The 17726-nt window shown below is 53.5% G+C and overlaps 2 protein-coding genes across 5 annotated transcripts; both read right to left on the reverse strand.

Annotated features, from left to right (window-relative positions):
- Positions 1 to 53: 53 nt before the first annotated feature.
- tspan4b (tetraspanin 4b) lies at positions 54 to 7487 on the reverse strand. 3 transcript variants are annotated; one of them, XM_088646217.1, is made up of 9 exons: positions 7348 to 7487; positions 4311 to 4550; positions 3720 to 3789; positions 2784 to 2975; positions 2409 to 2483; positions 1843 to 1938; positions 1647 to 1760; positions 1187 to 1270; positions 54 to 878 (listed from the first exon to the last, which is right to left on the reverse strand). In XM_088646217.1, exons 2-9 carry the CDS (start codon positions 4346 to 4348, stop codon positions 810 to 812), a joined length of 738 nt encoding a protein of 245 aa, XP_088502343.1. In that variant the 5' UTR covers positions 4349 to 4550; positions 7348 to 7487; the 3' UTR covers positions 54 to 809. The 3 variants fall into 3 exon arrangements, with proteins under 3 accessions (XP_088502343.1, XP_088502344.1, XP_088502345.1); XM_088646218.1 differs by lacking the exon at positions 4311 to 4550 and having other exon boundaries at positions 7348 to 7480; XM_088646219.1 differs by lacking the exons at positions 4311 to 4550; positions 7348 to 7487 and adding an exon at positions 5292 to 6793.
- A 5684-nt stretch (positions 7488 to 13171) lies between these two features.
- On the reverse strand, positions 13172 to 16882 carry LOC148654217 (uncharacterized). Of its 2 annotated transcripts, XM_088646191.1 has the most exons (4): positions 16625 to 16882; positions 16343 to 16525; positions 14342 to 15100; positions 13172 to 14193 (listed from the first exon to the last, which is right to left on the reverse strand). In XM_088646191.1, the coding sequence occupies exons 3-4, from the start codon at positions 15067 to 15069 to the stop codon at positions 13302 to 13304; spliced, it is 1620 nt and encodes a 539-aa protein (XP_088502317.1). In that variant the 5' UTR covers positions 15070 to 15100; positions 16343 to 16525; positions 16625 to 16882; the 3' UTR covers positions 13172 to 13301. The 2 variants fall into 2 exon arrangements, with proteins under 2 accessions (XP_088502317.1, XP_088502318.1); XM_088646192.1 differs by having other exon boundaries at positions 13172 to 14190; positions 16343 to 16882.
- Positions 16883 to 17726: the final 844 nt, after the last annotated feature.

Here is a 17726-nt window from a genome sequence, read left to right on the forward strand (position 1 = left end):
CAGCTGTTACTCATTATGGTATCCAAACTGAGAATGACAACTGACAAAGAGTGTCAATTTTTTTGTCATTTTATTGTTTTATATGAATGATAAAGAATTATTAATAATAAAGTATTCACAGCGAATGATATATCTAGGGAGGCTTACAGAGTGTGTGCTGGCAGGCTGTCATGAAGGCTCGTCCTGTCGTGCTGCTGGCGGGGAGCGAGAGGCAGAGTCCTGTGCGCTGCGAAGAGCTCGTTGCCGTGTGTGGGGGTGCCGGCACCCCAAGGGCAAGGTGTTCCCTGCTGGGCAGCCAGGGACCTGACTCCAGCCAGCAGGGGGCGACGTCTCTGGGCACAGCGCTGCTGGTGGCTCTCAGGGTCTCGGTGAATGAAGGCCGGTGAGACCTGCACCCTCCTGCGCGGGAGGTGGGGGCGCCCCCTGCGCTCATGAAGATCTGGGGCACCCCGGGGTGGGGGGAGTTAAGTTTCAGGGCTGGTGTGGCGTGAGCTGAACAGGGTCCCATGCACAGCATCGCTGACCATTAGGGGGCGCTATATATGGTCCAAGGCAGCTTGTGCCCAGCCTGTGCTGGGGGCCACTATTTGCCAGGGGCCCCGGCCTTCCCACAGCGCTGCCGGGACAGGCGGCTCCTCGGATGCAGCCCGCCCTCACACGGCGTTCAGAGAGAGGAAGGAGCTAAAGCCCACTCGGCCCCGCAGTGATCCAGGGGTCAGAGAGGGGTCACAGCCGCGACAGGACGGGGAGAGAGAGAGGGGGGACACACAAACACTCATCCCACCAGCAGTGACGAGCTCGGCTTTCTCTCAGTCCAGGTACTTCTCCGCTCTCAGGATCTGACAGTACATCAGCAGAGAGAAGCCCAGAGCCAGCACCTGCAACACAGACCGACAGACTGACTGCTGGCCAGAGCACAGGGGGCCACCGACAGACACAGCTGCACTGACAGGGACAGACAGAGACAGACACAGGAACACTGACAGGGACAGACAGAGACAGACACAGGAGCAGCTGCACTGACAGGGACAGACAGAGACAGACACAGGAGCACTGACAGGGACAGACAGAGACAGACACAGGAGCAGCTGCACTGACACTGACAGACAGAGACAGACACAGGAGCAGCTGCACTGACAGGGACAGACACAGGAGCAGCTGCACTGACAGACACATTCGGAGTTACCTGTACAATTCCGATACAGATCACGAAGACCAGGACAGGCTTGTTATTCTTCACCAGCCAGTCTTTTGCCTTCTGATAGCAGGCCTGAGCAAGACAGAGAAGGTGAGAAAAGCCCTGAGCCAAGAGCACCAGCCCCAGTTCTGCCAGACCCCCCTCTCATTGAGCCCCTGTCCTGAGACACAGACCCCAGCGAGCTGCAGACCTGCTGCCCCGCCCTGCCCCGCCCCGTCACCCATGACAACAGGGACCCCAAACAGCTCCAGACCTGCTGCCCAGTCACCCCAGACGAGAGAGACCCCAGCGAGCCCCAGATCTGCTGCCCCACCCCATCACCCCTGACGACAGGGACCCCAGCGAGCTCCAGACCTGCTGCCCCGCCCCCCCGTCACCCCTGACGACAGGGACCCCAGCGAGCTCCAGACCTGCTGCCCCGCCCCCCCGTCACCCCCGGCAGCCTCACCTCGTCCCAGCCGTCCAGACAGGGGTCAGCATCTCCGCGGCAGCAGGAGGGTGGCAGGGTGCTGTTCAGGACGGGGTGCCAGTCGGTCTTGTTGGACACCCCGCAGCACTTCAGCTGGAACAGAGCACAGACAGGGTGAGCGCCCCACACGGCCAGGACGAGGGGCCGCTGCCTCTGTCTCCAGCCTCCTCCTCACCATCTTCTGGACGTTGTCCCAGGACCCTTTCAGCCCCTCGTTGTGTTTGTACTCCTTCATCCCCTCCTTCAGCTCGTCCTGCGCTTTCCTGTCCAGCTGAGAGACGGACAGGCAGATGGACACAGGTGAGCAGAGAGGGAACCAGTAAAGGGACAGACAGACAGACCTGGTCTCTGTAGAGCTGCAGTGAGACAGACAGAGAGACAGACAGACAGACCTGGTCTCTGTAGATCTGCAGTGAGACAGACAGAGAGACAGACAGACAGACCTGGTCTCTGTAGATCTGCAGTGAGACAGACAGAGAGACAGACAGACAGACCTGGTCTCTGTAGATCTGCAGTGAGACAGACAGAGAGACAGACAGACCTGGTCTCTGTAGATCTGCAGTGAGACAGACAGAGAGACAGACAGACAGACCTGGTCTCTGTAGATCTGCAGTGAGACAGATAGAGGGACAGACAGACAGACCTGGTCTCTACAGATCTGCAGTGAGACAGACAGAGGGACAGACAGACCTGGTCTCTACAGATCTGCAGTGAGACAGACAGAGGGACAAACAGACTGACCTGTTCTCTGTAGACGTGCAGTACGATGGTCAGAGTGACTTCAGTGAGGACAAGGAGCAGCAGTATTGTGAAAAACTACCACAGGAAACAGGAAGGACAAGTTTTTATTGATCTCACATTGTGATCATCCTCATATGGAACCTCATAGTTATACACCATCATTATAGCTTTGTATTAATAATCTAGTATTAACAGTATGTCTATTGATAATCATCTCATGCATCATAACATCATATTAACAACAAGTCACTGTAAATGACTGTGAATCGTTTTTCAAGAGAAAAACCAGCACGCGATGCTTCAGGAACTCGTGATCTCACTGCAGTTACCCTCCTCAGCTCAAGGGGGCGCCAGGGTTATTGCGCCTCGACTCACCGTCAACAGCAGACAGCGCTGCTCCTTCAGTGCCCCCAGGCAGCCCAGGAAGCCCGTCACCATGGTAACGCCCCCAGCCACCAGCAGCAGGTTGGCCGCGGAGATGGAGGGGAAGTAGAAGGGCAGGCTGGCGAAGTCCGCCTGAGTGAAGGACAGCCAGACCCCCACGCCAAACAGCCCGCAGCCGCCCAGCTGGACAGGGGACAGGGGACAGGGGACAGGGGACAGGGGACAGGGGACAGGGCAGGCTCTGTGAGAGGCTGAGAGGACTTCACGACGGAGATCCTGAAAACAGCCGGGCTCTGCTACTAGAATCACCGCGGTTAACCCAACAACAGTAGTGTCCTACCTGGGATTCGAACACACAACCTCCCAGTGGAGACGCTGTGCCACACTGGAGGGGTACAGCGTGACCCAGACTGGACCAGTGATCTCTGGACTGGAGGGGTACAGTGTGACCCAGACTGGACCAGCGATCTCTGGACTGTAGGGGTACAGTGTGACCCAGACTGGACCAGTGATCTCTGGACTGGAGGGGTACAGTGTGACCCAGACTGGACCAGTGATCTCTGGACTGGAGGGGTACAGTGTGACCCAGACTGGACCAGCGATCTCTGGACTGTAGGGGTACAGTGTGTCCCAGACTGGACCGGCGATCTCTGGACTGTAGGGGTACAGTGTGACCCAGACTGGACCAGTGATCTCTGGACTGTAGGGGTACAGTGTGACCCAGACTGGACCAGTGATCTCTGGACTATAGGGGTACAGACTGACCCAGACTGGACCGGCGATCTCTGGACTGCAGGGGTACAGTGTGACCCAGAACAGGGGTGATTTAACCCCAGTATGTGTATGAATATTTCTTTCTCTGTTAGGTTGATGAGAAACAGAACGTGTTCAGGCCAGTGAGGAGAAACTAATTCCAGTGATACTTACCCAAAAGATGAGGTTGAAGATGAACATCAGATATTTAACGCAAGAGAGACACCCTCTGGACAGAGCCATCCTGAGAGAGAGGAGAGGAGGAAAACGACAGATGTTGAAGAGGGTTCATCAGGCCGGGCGAGTTCAGAACCAGCCTCCAGCTCGGCAGGATTCAGCAACACTGCCAAGCGCCCAGCAGAGCTCTTCCGAAACACAGCAAAGACAAACAGAGAAGCTTCTAATCACCAGGTAGGCCAGAGAGAGTCAGGACTGGGGCCAGTCTGGGCCAGCAGGACTCTGATCTCACCCTGCCTCTCTTCTGCAGTGAGCAGACTCACACCAGCAAGTGAGGATGCAGGGAGCAGGAGCTCAGGGGCACAGGGCATCTTTCCAGAAACAGTGGGGCTCAGATCTTTACATCAATTAACTACTAGTGACCAAATGGGCCAGATGGGTTGTTTGACTGCTCTAAAGTTTCTCATTTTCATTTGCTTGAGGGATTAAGGTAAAATGGTGTTAAATGGTCACAACAGCTCACAACTGCGATACTCCTGAGACAAACTAATTTCATCCCTTCAACAGAGAACAATGAGCTTCCTTCACCTCCTAACGCGGGTCTTGATTTTTCTGCAGTGATTCATCTGTCCTCCAGCCTGTCTCGGAGTTTTAAATAGAGCGGTGCAACCCCTGACCCCTCATTGTGTTGAGACAGGAAGTGCTGACAGGGTGTTGACTGCGTCCTGCTCTACTGCGCTGGGGTAAATCTGCTCGCCTTGGGCACGTCACTGGACTTCACTGCGCTTTCTCCCAGTTTTACTGCACCATCTTGTGCTTCCTGTGCTGCTGTAAATATTATGATGAAAGGTAGAAGAAAAATATGTATGTAGTGTTATTCAGGAATGTGCAGGTGTGTGTTTTTCAGGTGAGTATGTTCTTCAGGAGTGTGCGGGTTTGTGTGTGTGTTGATCAGGTGAGTGTTGTGCAGGTGTGTGTTGTTCAGGTGAGTGTGTGGGTGTGTGTGTTGATCAGGTGAGTGTTGATCAGTTGAGTGTGTTATTCAGGAGTGTGCAGGTGTGTGTGTGTTGATCAGGTGAGTGTTGATCAGGTGTGTTGTTCAGTTGAGTGTGTTCCTCAGAAGTGTGCAGTTGTGTGTGTGTTGATCAGGTGAGTGTGTTATTCAGGAGTGTGCAGGTGTGTGTGTTGATCAGGTGTGTGTTGTTCAGGTGATTATGTTCTTCAGAAGTGTGTGTTGGTCAGGTGAGTGGTTTTTAGGTGTGTGTTGATCAGGTGAGTGGTGTTCAGGTGTGAGCTCTCCAGCTGAAACATGTTAGCTTCAGTGCTCCTCTGCAGGTGCGCCCTAAGTCAGATTCCCACTCCAAGCCCAGTGCCCTCGTGAGGCTGTATGTACAGGGCCTCAGTCAAGCGTGATCCTGAAATTAATACAAATAATAAATGCAATATAATGCTCACTCATTTTGCTCACTCAAGTGATCATAAGTATTGGGAAACATTCACTTTTAGTCAGCTTCAACGTGTAAAATCAACATTTGAATAAATATAACTACAATACCTCATTGAACTCACCAATTTTCTATAATAACTGAGATGCTTTGTTACACCTCTGCTGCAACCAAATTCTTGGTATTCCCAACTTCCGTTTTGTTTTTAAGGATGCAAAATCCCTCCGTATGTTTCAGGTCATTGTTGTGTGGCGGGGTGGACTGCAGCCAAGTAAGAATGTATAAGTAATAAAACCCAACGCCGTTGTAAACTTGAGTTCATTCTGCCGCTACAGTGATCAGGACATTGGAGTGAGTCACTTCCAGAGGCAGTCATGACTTTACCTCCAGCAAGCTGTATCGAGGTGGGCAGACATGCACAAGACACAAGGGCACAAGACGATCTGCAGACCCTTGCTTTCTTTAGCCTTTACATCACTTTGGTGAAGGTTGATCTTGGGCTCTTCTGTCCATCAAACTTTGCTCCAAAACTCTCCTGACTCATCTTTGTACTTCTGAGCAAATTCCAGTCTGTTGTTTGTGTCCCAGGAGCTGATGAGAGGTTAGAACTTGCGGTGCAGTCTGTGCAATTCTGCTCTGTCCTCTGTGAACAGTAGATTCTGGCACCTTCGCCGCGGTGCTCAGGGGTGGTGATTTTACTGACAAGTATTTTAGTGTTTTCCTTGACAGCTCTGATACTTTCTATGAGCTCTGCTGTGTTTCCTTGTCTGATTGGTAATTATACCTGCGGTTTCTTTCTTCTTCAGCAGATTCCAAATTGTTGAGGAAGGAATGCACAGTTGTTCGGACTGAGCTTTTCTAACCTTCCAGCTGTACAAATGCCTGCTTTTATTTCACAGAAAACTCTTTGGTTTTCATTTTGTCTGCGAGCTAAGGACTCCAGACACTGAAGTCAGCCCAAGGCAGGCTGATCAGAGCTTCACAGCTCGTTTGTGAGACTAGTTACCCAACAACAAACACCTGAGCAGCAAGACACAGCTGTCAGCCCAGAACTCCTTCTCCTTCAGCATGAAGTAGCTCAAGACTATGTGATTAACTGCCTCTCGAGGGAAGCTGTGTGAGACACAATTGCCTCAGACCTTGCTGGCCAGTACTACTGAAGGGCACTGTGTGTCTTGAAACTTCATCAGTGCACAGACTGCACACCAGCGCTGCCCATATCTCTGTCTGTAACAATTTACTGCCCTGTCTCTCCTTCTCCTCTCACTCCTATCCCCCTCTCTCTCCTGTCTCCCTCTCTCAATTTCTATTTCAACACAACATCTACAGACATGTAAAGAAAAAACACATCATAGGACATTTACATACATCACACAACATCATTTTCTCTCTCTCCTCTTCCTCTCCTTTCTTCCTTCAGTTCAATTCAAGAAGCTTTACTGGCACGACCAGTGAATAAACCAGTGTTGCCAAAGCAAGTATACAAATACAATTAACACAAGATCTACAGACATTTACAATACAGACACAACATAATACATTCACATACAAACATGGAGCATTACTGGGAGACAAGCTCAATGTTCCTCAGGCTGGGACAGGAGATCACACACTGTATTATTATTATTGAGAGACGGGCTCACTGTCTGTTCCTCAGGCTGGGACAGGAGATCACACACTGTATTATTATTATTGAGAGACAGGCTCACTGTCTGTTCCTCAGGCTGGGACAGGAGATCACACACTGTATTATTATTATTGAGAGACGGGCTCACTGTCTGTTCCTCAGGCTGGGACAGGAGATCACATACTGGGCTGCCAGTTCAGCTGAGTTCCCTCCTCCCTCTCCTAATAGGACTGGGACCTGTTGTGATTCTGGTAGGTGTGGGAACTCTGGGATTATCTGTGTTAATTTGGGGAAGAATGTTTCTCTAATCCCAGAGTATCTGTCACAGTGCAGTAGGAAGTGCACCTCTGTCTCTATTTCTCCCCGCTGGCAGTGGGAGCACAGCCTGTCCTCTCTGGGCAGCCAGGTCTGGGTGGCCCGTTTCTCTCTCCTTTCCCCTCTCCTCTCTCCCTACTCTCTCTCCTCTTGTTCTCCTCTTTCTTCTTTCTCCTATTCCTCTCCTCTCACCCTTCTCTCTCTCTCTCATTCCCCTTGTCCCCTCTTGGTTTCTTACCTGGAGTGGGGAGAGCTCAGATTCCTGGGAGACGCGGTGCAGAGACTCGGACAGGCTCTGGAAAATTCCCGGATTCGGAGCACAGTGACGTCCCTGGCAGAGCTGCGGCTGCTCTGGTCTCCTCCCCCTGGGTCTCCTGGGTCTCTGGCTGAACTCCTCTCCCCTCTCCTCTCCTCTCCTCCCCTTGGGTCTCCTGTGTCCCTGGGCTGAACTCCTCTCCTCGAGTCTCCTGTCTCTCTGTGGTGAACTCCTATCCTCTCCTCGAGTCTCCTGTCTCTCTGTGCTGAGCCCCTCTCCCCTCTCCTCTCCTCGAGTCTCCCGTCTCTCTGTGCTGAGCTCCTCTCCCCTGTTTCCTGTCAGCCGGAATGTGACTCCTGCAGGAACTCCCTCTCTCTCCTGGCCCGGCTGCTCCCCCTCCTCTCCTCCTCTCCTGCTGCCGCAGCCTCAGTCTGCTTCAATACTGACAGCAGGCAGGTCTCCCCGCCGATGGCTTCCAGATGTGCCGGAGTCTGATCCCTGTCTCTTGCACAATACTGCCTTCATGGGGCACGCAGGAGCTCTCTGGGAATTCTTCCCCTCGGAACAAATAAAAAACTATCTGATCAACGCTCCCGAAAACTTCCCCGAGTCTCCTTCCGCTTATTTCTCTAGGTTAGAAAAGGGAGGAACGGATTCCGAAGAGCTCCGTCTCGGGGAGAAGAATAGCTCTCTCAGACCCCCCCCGGCCCCCTGGAGACATTCCTGGGCAGCGGGCACTGAGGGAAGGAACTGGACCTCCCTCCATTTCCTGACCGTCCTGCTGGGGCGGAGAGAGGAAAACAGGCAGGGAGGAACCGAGAGAGAGAGGAGAGAGGAGAGAGGAGAGAATGAAGAAATTCAGACACTGTTGGACACATTCCTAAACACTCCATATCAAACAAACAAATTAGGCATAAGCTTGGCCACACAAAAACTGAATCACCTATTCCACAAACCAGCATCAAAATCTAAGCTAAAAACAACGAAATCAAAAAATTACTAAAAAACAAAAGCAAAAGAAAAGTAGTTTGATACAGAGTGCAAAAACATCAGAAATGTACTACGAAAACTCTCAAATCAAAAACGCAGACAACCACACAACACAGATCTGTGGCTCAGCTACTGTGAAATGGTTAAACTATACACAACGCTGAAAAAGAAAAGAAACACTTACATAAACAAACAACTTGCAGAAGTTGAGGAGTCACTAAATCAGAACTGTTTCTGGGAGAAGTGGGACAATTTAAATAAATCAAAACCAGAAGAACTGGGCATCCAAAATGGAACAATCTGGCAAACGTACTTTGAAAATCTCTATCAAAAGCTCCCAAATACAAATCAATCAGACCAAAACACCATTTATGAAAAACTCGAAACTTTGGAATTGGCTATCAAAAACAACCAAAACCCCTTAGACTCCCCAATCACTGAGCAGGAGCTACTGGACAAACTCCAGGCCCTCAGACCACGCAAAGCCTGTGGCCAAGATGGAGTCATCAATGAGATGCTGAGACACAGCAGCCCAAAGTTGCAACAAGCCCTACTCAAACTCCTCAATCTCATCATGACAGCCGGATGTTTCCCCGAGGCCTGGAACCAAGGACTGATCACACCTATCTATAAGAGTGGAGATAGATTGATCCCAACAACTACCGGGGCATCTATGTGAACAGTAACCTGGGGAAGGTATTCTGCAGTATCCTGAACACGCGAATACTGGCCTTCCTTACCGAACACAATGTCCTGAGTCAGATTGGCTTCTTACCAGATCACCGCACATCTGATCACATTCTCACCCTACACACACTGATAGACAAACACGTCCACCAAAAAACAAAGGAATAATTTTTGCCTGCTTTGTCGATTTCAAAAAAGCTTTTGACTCGATTTGGCATGAAAGATTGTTTTACAAACTACTCCAAAGTGGCATAGGGGGCAAAGTGTACGACATCATTAAATCAATGTATTCAGAGAGCAAATGTGCAGTGAAAATTGGAAACAAAAGGACCAAATTCTTCACCCAAGGTCGTGGGGTGAGACAGGTCTGCAGCCTGACCCCAACAATGTTCAATATCTATAGCAACGAATTAGCAGGAATGCTGGAACAGTCTGAAGCTCCTGATCTCACACTCCACAACAACACATTGGAGCACACATCCAGCTACACATATCTCGGTCTCACCATCAGCTCATCTGGGAGTTTTGACCTGGCAGTGAAGGCACTGAGGGAGAAGGCACTCAGGGCTTTCTACGCAATAAGAAGGAGGCTCTTCAACATCAACCCACACACAAGAATGTCTGTAGATTTTATTTTACTTTTATTTTTGTTTTGTTTAATGTTAATTTGATTCTTTTTATTTGCTTTGGCAACACTGATTGTACCCATCAACCATGCTAATAAAGCACCTTGAACTGAAAAATACTGGCTTCAGCCATTTCCACTGCTGCGACTCAGGACGAAACTGCGAGAGTGACTTCTGGATCTGCACAGGGCCTGGCGGTGCGTGTAGAGGGGAGGGGGCAGACTGAGACAGAGGATCACAGGGAGTGAGTGCATTTATATCAACATTCAGATGTACTCTATATCTATATACTGTACATCAGACTCACGTTTTGCACTAAATATTTTTATGCAAATCTGTGTATATGCAGTCGGCCACGAAAAATAATTGAAAAATCAAAAAATGTGGGAAACTTCACAGGTTCAAACGTGGCGTGACACACTCCTGAGCTACAGAGCGTAGAGCACGGTGCCTTTTTCATGCAGGATCGCTCCCAACATGGATGCTGAACTGAAAACAATTACAAAGGGGGAAGGAAGAATAATATTTCATGTATTTTTCAGAATACGTTAAACTACACATACCAATGTGAAGAACTAAGAAGTAAGAGCTTTTCCTAACCAGAAACCATGGATGAAGAGTTTTAATTGAAGCACTGAATAAAACTAAACAAAATAATAATTTACCCTTCAAATAATATGTAGTCAGAATTCATTTTTTAAGTGTCCTGGCAGGTCTATACACCCTGGACTTCAGTATTTTCAGAGTTTACCGGGGATGTCTTCAGGGTGCTGAGCAATAGACGCAGGCAGATCTGGAATATTGCTGTCCGCAGACATCCACAGTGATCCCGCCCTCCGACCCGGAGCCCCGGGGCTGGGATCAGTGGGACAGAGATGTCCTTGTCCTTAGGTTGTCCCCAACGAGGAGCCGTCCACCCCATTTCGCTCGTCCGGGCACAGTCGCTGACTGACCGCCAAGATCCCAGCTGTGCTTCCAGTGGCTCCTCCCACTGCTGCTCTTGGCGGGTCCGATATAGCGCCCTGCGCAGCCCGGGCTCGTCGCTCGGCCCCTCCCTGGAACCGGACACACAACCTGGGTCGCAAGCAGGAGGCGCTCTTGACCCCCTCCACCAAGGCTGGACACGGGCTCCCGAGGGTGACCCATCTCTGGAGTCGCAGACACCACTCTTACTGGGGAAACAGTGCCCTCTGCTGAGCACCACTGGTATGACACCAGTGACTGCTTAGTCCCTGTTTACTGTACTGGACTCCAAAACACACCCTTCCAGGAATACCAAGTTTAAAACAACACATCGAGGACTCAGTGATCAACACAGTATTAACTTTAATTGGCTAAAACCCTCAAAATGGATCTGTACTGCTGATAAAACCTGTTACATCCTCAGCATTAAGACTTGCGACTTGTAAAGACTTCCCTTCACAAAGCCCCAGCATGGTGGTACACAGCCCCCGCATTCGGTGTCAGTCCAAACCTTTAGGAAACACATTCAGATTCAAGCCAAATAAATGAAAAAATAAACCATTATTACACTGAAGTGGGTGGTTTGCTTCCTCCTGGATATGTGTCTGTATGCACCCGTCTGGTGGAGCCTCAGGTGGATCTCGAGAAGACCCCGAGCTGGGACAGAGGACTGCCGGACAGGGCTGGGGGACTGAGTGCTGGTGGACAGAGCTGGGGGACAGGGACAGAGCTGAGGGACTGAGGGCTGGGGTTCAGAGCTGGGGGGACAGGGACAGGGCTGGGGGAGAGAGCTGAGGGACACAACTGAGGGACAGGGACATCCTTTAAGTGGACAATGAAGTCCTGAAACCCCTCCTAGCACCCCCTGTCCCAGAGAGCATCGCCAGAGAGCTCCAGGGAGACGAGCAGGGGTGTGATGAGTGTCTGGGCCTGTACTGTCCTCTACTGTACTGCTTCTATCACACTGTCTATATCATACTGCATTGAACCTATACTGTCCTGTCTACATTGTTACAGCACTATCAAAACTGTACTGTTAGTGTCTGCTGTTAATATTTTACTGTACCGTCTATATTGCAGAGCAACTATTGTACTCTATTGTGTAGTCTATACTGTCCCGTATTGGGCATCTGTATTGTACTGACTATTGTACTGTATGCTGTCTAGTGTACTCTCCATATTGTACAGTATGACGCCAACATTATACTGCATTGTACCTACATAGTAGTAATTGTCTTGTTAAAGCATTGAACTGTCATTGTATTGTCTGCTGTCAATATTTTACTGTACTGTCTAAACTGCACTGTGGAAACCTGTACACTGCCAATGAAGTACTGTATTGTCACTGTACAACACTGGGTCTATACTGTTACTCTCCGTACGGTACTCTATATATTGTACTGTTAGTGTAGCCATCTCTGTTACTGTACAATATTGTCTCTGTACAGTACCGCCTATATTGTACTACAGGCATGTGTGCAGTGCCTATATTGTATTATATCTGTACAGAACTCTCTATATTGAACTGTATTGTCTCTGTACAATATTGACTCTATATTGACTCTACGGTTAGTGTATATGGTATTATGTATACTGTACAATATCATCACTGTATAGTACTGTCAAGACTGTCGTGGTCTATATTGTACTATGGGTATCTATACAGTGCCTATAATGTACTGCACTGTCTCTGAACAGTACTGTGAATATACTGTACTATATTGTTTCTGTACAGTTGTGTATATATTTTACTATATTGTCTCTGAACAGTACTGTCTGTACTGTTAGTGCTGTGGGGGTCCGTACAGCGTCTACACTGTGTTACGAACTATGCAAGTACAGTCATTTGAGCGGATGGAGAAGTAAGATATAGTTAATAAAAAAAGAAAGGTTTTACCTTCCTTGGAAACCTGTATTAGCCATGGTTAACAAAACAACGTTTCAGAGCAGCCGAACACAGTCCACAGGGGAACAACAGGGCAGCTCCTGGGCTGCTCAGTTTGCAGTGACAGTGCAGATCCCAGTCGAAACCTCCCGCGTCAGTGAAGTCAGAACAGCGCCAGCGATTTACCAGCTCCCAGATAGGAATTACTGTCCCGTCTGCTCTCTGCGGTGTGCCGAACTGTCCTGTCCCGTCTCCTCTCTGCGGTGTGCCGTCCTGTCTCCTCTCTGCGGTGTGCCGAACTGTCCTGTCCCGTCTCCTCTCTGCGGTGTGCCGTCCTGTCTCCTCTCTGCGGTGTGCCGTCCTGTCTCCTCTCTGCGGTGTGCCGAACTGTCCTGTCCCGTCTCCTCTCTGCGGTGTGCCGTCCCGTCTCCTCTCTGCGGTGTGCCGTCCCGTCTCCTCTCTGCGGTGTGCCGTCCTGTCTCCTCTCTGCGGTGTGCCGTCCTGTCTCCTCTCTGTGCCGTGCTGTCCTGTCCCGTCTCCTCTCTGCGGTGTGCCGAACCGTCCCGTCCCGTCTCCTCTCTGTGCCGTGCTGTCCTGTCCCGTCTCCTCTCTGCGGTGTGCCGAACCATCCCGTCCCGTCTCCTCTCTGTGCCGTGCTGTCCTGTCCCGTCTCCTCTCTGCCGTGTGCCGAACCGTCCCGTCCCGTCTCCTCTCTGTGCCGTGCTGTCCTGTCCCGTCTCCTCTCTGCGGCGTGCCGACGCGGCCCCTGCCTGCCCTGCCCTGCCCTACCGGCGGTGCACCCTGAGGTGCAGCTTGAGGTGCGAGAGCCGGGTGAAGACCCGGTGGCACTCGGCGCAGCAGTAGGGCCGCTCGCCGGTGTGCGTGCGCAGGTGCAGCTTGAGGCTGGAGCCGGTGCTGAAGCTCCGCCGGCAGTGGCTGCAGCTGTAGGGCCGCTCGCCGGTGTGCACGCGCCGGTGCACCTTGATGTGGCCCAGCTGCCGGAAGCTCTTGTGGCAGTCGGGGCAGCTGTAGGGCTTCTCGCCCGTGTGCGTCAGCAGGTGGCGCTTGAGGTCGTTGTTGGAGATGTAGCTCTTGCCGCACTCGGCGCAGGAGAAGAGGTTCTCGCCGGTGTGCAGCCGCTGGTGCGTGCGCAGGTCCGAGCTGCGGGAGAAGCGGCGCCGGCACTGGGCGCACTGGTAGGGCCGCTCGCCGGTGTGCACGCGCTGGTGGGTCACCAGGTTGCCCAGCGCGATGAAGCTGCGGGGGCACTGGCTGCAGCGGTGCACGTTCTCGCCCGAGTGGATGCGCTGGTGCTTGCGCAGGTTCTTCAGCGCCACGAAGGTCTTGTGGCACTCGCCGCAGCGGAAGGGCTTGTCCCCCGAGTGCACGCGCCGGTGGTCCTCCAGGCCCCGCGGCGACGAGAACGCCCGCAGGCACTCGCCGCAGCGGTAGGGCTTCTGCGCCGGGGGGCGCCCCGGGCCTGCGCCGCCGGCGAGGGGCTCCTGCGGGGCCGGAGACAGCGGCCAGGCGGGGGGCTCCCCCTCTCCCGGCTCCGGCTCCAGGGGCTCCTCCTTGATGACCACCGGCTGGATCTCCAGGGACTCCCCGGGAACGTCCGCGGACTCCGGCTCGGGCCGCTCCGCCCAGGCGTCTCCGGACAGGCCTGCGTCCCGGCTGCTGGACAGACAAAACGTTAAAACCCGTCAGGACCAGCAGCCGCGGCGGCAGGAACGTCTACCCCGGAGCCACCCCGGTGTTGCCCACAGGGCAGGACCAGTACCGGTACCGGTACCGGCTCTCGGATTCTCGACAGCGTTGCCCTTACCCAGAACCCCCCTCCGGGACGCCGCTGCTCGTCGCCACCCGGCCCGCTCCTGCAGGAGGGGGCGCGGGGGCGCCGCTGGCCCCGGGCGCGAGGGCAGGCTGGCCGCCCGCCGGGCAGAGGGCGCAGCCGTGGGGCGGCGGCCCGGCGTGGGTGTGCAGGTGGCGCTTCAGGCTGGAGGAGCTGGTGAAGGTCTTGGCGCAGACGGCGCAGGCGTAGGGCCGCTCGCCCGTGTGGATGCGCCGGTGCTTGTTCATGGAGCCCAGCTGGGTGAAGGTCTTGGCGCAGACGGGGCAGGCGTAGGGCCGCTCGCCCGTGTGCACGCGCCGGTGCTGCTTGAGGTTGTGCGAGCGGTCGAAGGTCTTCCCGCAGTCGGGGCAGGTGTAGACGCGCTCCGGGCCGCTCCCAGTCCTGTAGCTGGACACGTCCTCCTCCAGGCCGCTGTGCGCCGCCAGCTCGTAGCCCTCCTCCTCCTCCTCCTCCTCCTCCTTGATCCGCACGTGCAGGACATCCGCCAGCTCCGCCCCGTCGTCGGGCCCGGCCTCGCCGCAGTCCGCGCCGTCAGACTCCGGCCCCGCAGGGCGGCCCGCGCCGGACTCCGAGGGTTCTGACTCGCTGTCCACAGGCCCGGGCTCATGCTTGACGGTGCCGAGGCCCAGTTCGGCCTGCTCACACCAGACCCGGTCGCACTCCAGCTCCCCGGCCTCTTGCTTGATGCGAGCGAGAGCCATGCTCCCTGCTCCCTGCTCCTGGTGTCTCCCCCTGCCAGGCACAGAACAGCAGCAGGCGTGAGAGAGCGACCCCTGCACAGACCCAGGGGTCAGGGGTCAGGGGTCAGGGCAAGCAGAAACCGCCTAGACAAGTCAGAATCTGCGCCTGTGGCTGGAGGGCCGGCAGAGGAATCCTACTCTGTTGGGCCCCTGAGCAAGGCCCTGAACCCCAGCTGCTCCAGGGGCGCTGTATAAATGTCTGAACCTGCGCTCTGACCCCCAGCTTCTCTCAATGTGTGTGTGTCTCATAGAGAGCAAGCTGGGGTCTGTGAGAAGACAGATTCCTAATGCAAGAAATCGTATATGGCCAATAAATAATAATAATAATAATAATAATTGCTTACACTTATATAGCGCTTTTCTGGACACTCCACTCAAAGCGCTTTACAGGTAATGGGGACTCCCCTCCACCACCACCAATGTGCAGCATCCACCTGGATGATGCGACGGCAGCCATAGTGCGCCAGAACGCTCACCACACATCAGCTATCAGTGGGGAGGAGAGCAGAGTAATGTAGCCAATTCATAGAGGGGGATTATTAGGAGGCCATGATTAGTAAGGGCCAATTGGAAATTTGGCCAGGACACCGGGGTTACACCCCTACTCTTTTCGAGAAGCGCCCTGGGATTTTTAATGACCACAGAGAGTCAGGACCTCGGTTTTACGTCTCATCCGAAGGACGGCGGGATAAAGGGATAAAGGGATCTATCTTAAAGCTGTGGACTCCTGGTCAGTCTGGGGATGACGGGATGAGAACACGCCGGTGCGCCGTCTCCCTGCAGACGCTGCTCGCTCTCAAGGGCAGGGAGCGATGTTTAAATCTGACATGATGATGATTCACAGCGGCGCAAGGCAACTAAGCAACAGTAGTTCATCTCACAAAGGTGTGAGCAAGAGGTGCAGCCCCGCACACTTGACTCCGCTGTACCGGAGACGTTTACCGGACAGGGCGGAGGGGGTCCGCTAAGACCGGGCTCAATGAAACTATTAAACTAACACATAAATAATGTTAGTTACTCGGCACCCTGTTCAGAGACGTAACCCCGTACGAAGATTTACAGTGAAATGACTTTCACGGCAGGCAGAATTCATTCAAGAACCGTTTCGGCTTGTTTTCGGTCGAAAGGGGGTCTCTTTCTCCCGGGGCCACGGTGAAGAAGGACGGAGAAGTAACAGCCGTGTGTCTCCCGGTCTCGCACGGCGCGGCCCCAGGGAAGGAGATGCTCAGATTACCTGGACGAACCCGTCTCCGCTCACGGCTCCTGCGGCTGAGACCTCCCTTTGTTTATCGCCATCATCTCCCCCACCTGGCAGCGAGGCGTCCGTCCCCCTTCTCGCCCCGACGGGAAACCCGTGTCCGGTGGATTTCAGTTCCTGCTCCGCGTGGGGACGAAGAGACGAGAGAGCAGGGCGATCCTGAGAGACGGAAAAATGTTTGTTTTTTTCCCTCAGGCGTTTCTGGTGCTGTTGCAATGGCCGGGGTGCTGAACCGCACTTCACTCGCGCTGTGCGCACCTCACGTTTGCCGCAACCCGCAAGGCTTTTGAAACACCGCGTCGTTTCCGGCCCCCCGCCGACCCAGAGGGTGGGCTTGGTGAAGGGGCTGTCACGGCTCTGGGACCCCAACTAGAGCCTGGTGCAGCTGCCGGTCCGCGCTGTCCACAGGCGCAACACAGCCGGGCCCCAGCCTAGTCCGCCAGGAAGCGGGAACCCCGGCGAGTAAGTCGCGTTGCTTGAGGGATATTTGCCCACGAACCCTTAAACAGCTTTGCCATGCTGTCAGCAACGCCGGAGCACAGCGACGTCCTGCTTAATTCTGGGGGGGGGCGGAAGACCGGCCGTGCGGTGCACGCCGGGATGTGTAGTCCACAGCCGGCTGCGCCCGGAGGAGGGAAGCCGGTTCGGTCCGAGTTCAGGACGGGTCTCGGGTCCGGGGGTAAGAGAATCTGTTATCTACTCGAAACCCGAGGGTGTTGGGCGAGCGAGGCCCACAGCTGCCTTCACTTTTTTAACTCATCTGACACAGAGATGAGACAGAGTCTAAATCAGGCCACGCCACTCTAAAGACAGAACTGCGAGAATATTGTTGCGGTGCGACGCTCTGCGGACACGTCAGGACAGACCCTGGTCAGCTGGATAATTAACGGCCTTTAATCAGCCGTGGGACATCTGCACTGGGAGGACACCGGCGAGTCCGGGGCAAGTCCAGGAGAGCAGCTGGGGCAGCGCAGACAGAGACTGTACCCGAAATCAAAGTGGTGCTTTAGTCTGGGACATGGATATGGCAGCCATTAACCTGGACAGTTTGTGAAGCAAACCCAGCTCATTCACAAGGATCTCGTCCTGCTGGTTCTGTATCCCAGAATCTCCCCTGGCAGGCTCTCTGGGGATCCCAGAATCTCACCCGGGTGGTTCTCGTGGGATCCCAGAATCTCAACCAGAGGGTTCTTGAGGGATCCCAGAATCTCACCCAGGTGGTTCTCGAGGGATCGGAGAGACAGAGTTTGAGATTGCGGCCCAGGTTCCTGCAGAAATCTGCTGTGGCCATTTACTGAAGAAAAGATATTTGTTGAAAGGAAATGTATTAATCATGTTGTGTACACTGAGGTAATGACAT

The sequence above is a fragment of the Lepisosteus platostomus genome, chromosome 9, assembly GCF_059453375.1.
Source record: "Lepisosteus platostomus isolate fLepPlt1 chromosome 9, fLepPlt1.hap1, whole genome shotgun sequence".
Lineage (NCBI taxonomy): Eukaryota > Metazoa > Chordata > Actinopteri > Semionotiformes > Lepisosteidae > Lepisosteus > Lepisosteus platostomus.

What these genes read in the sequence shown, in the direction of transcription:
- LOC148654217 (XM_088646191.1), bottom strand. Translation starts at nt 15,069, where the DNA reads ATGGCTCTCGCTCGCATCAAGCAAGAGGCCGGGGAGCTGGAGTGCGAC. An exon ending in GTCCCGGAGGGGGGTTCTGG is followed by an intron (nt 14,194 to 14,341) that starts GTAAGGGCAACG and finishes TTGTCTGTCCAG; the next exon opens with CAGCCGGGACGCAGGCCTGT.
- tspan4b (XM_088646217.1), bottom strand. Translation starts at nt 4,348, where the DNA reads ATGAATCACTGCAGAAAAATCAAGACCCGCGTTAGGAG. An exon ending in GTCTGGACGGCTGGGACGAG is followed by an intron (nt 1,271 to 1,646) that starts GTGAGGCTGCCG and finishes TGTCTTGCTCAG; the next exon opens with GCCTGCTATCAGAAGGCAAA. An exon ending in TCTGTATCGGAATTGTACAG is followed by an intron (nt 879 to 1,186) that starts GTAACTCCGAAT and finishes TCTGTGTTGCAG; the next exon opens with GTGCTGGCTCTGGGCTTCTC.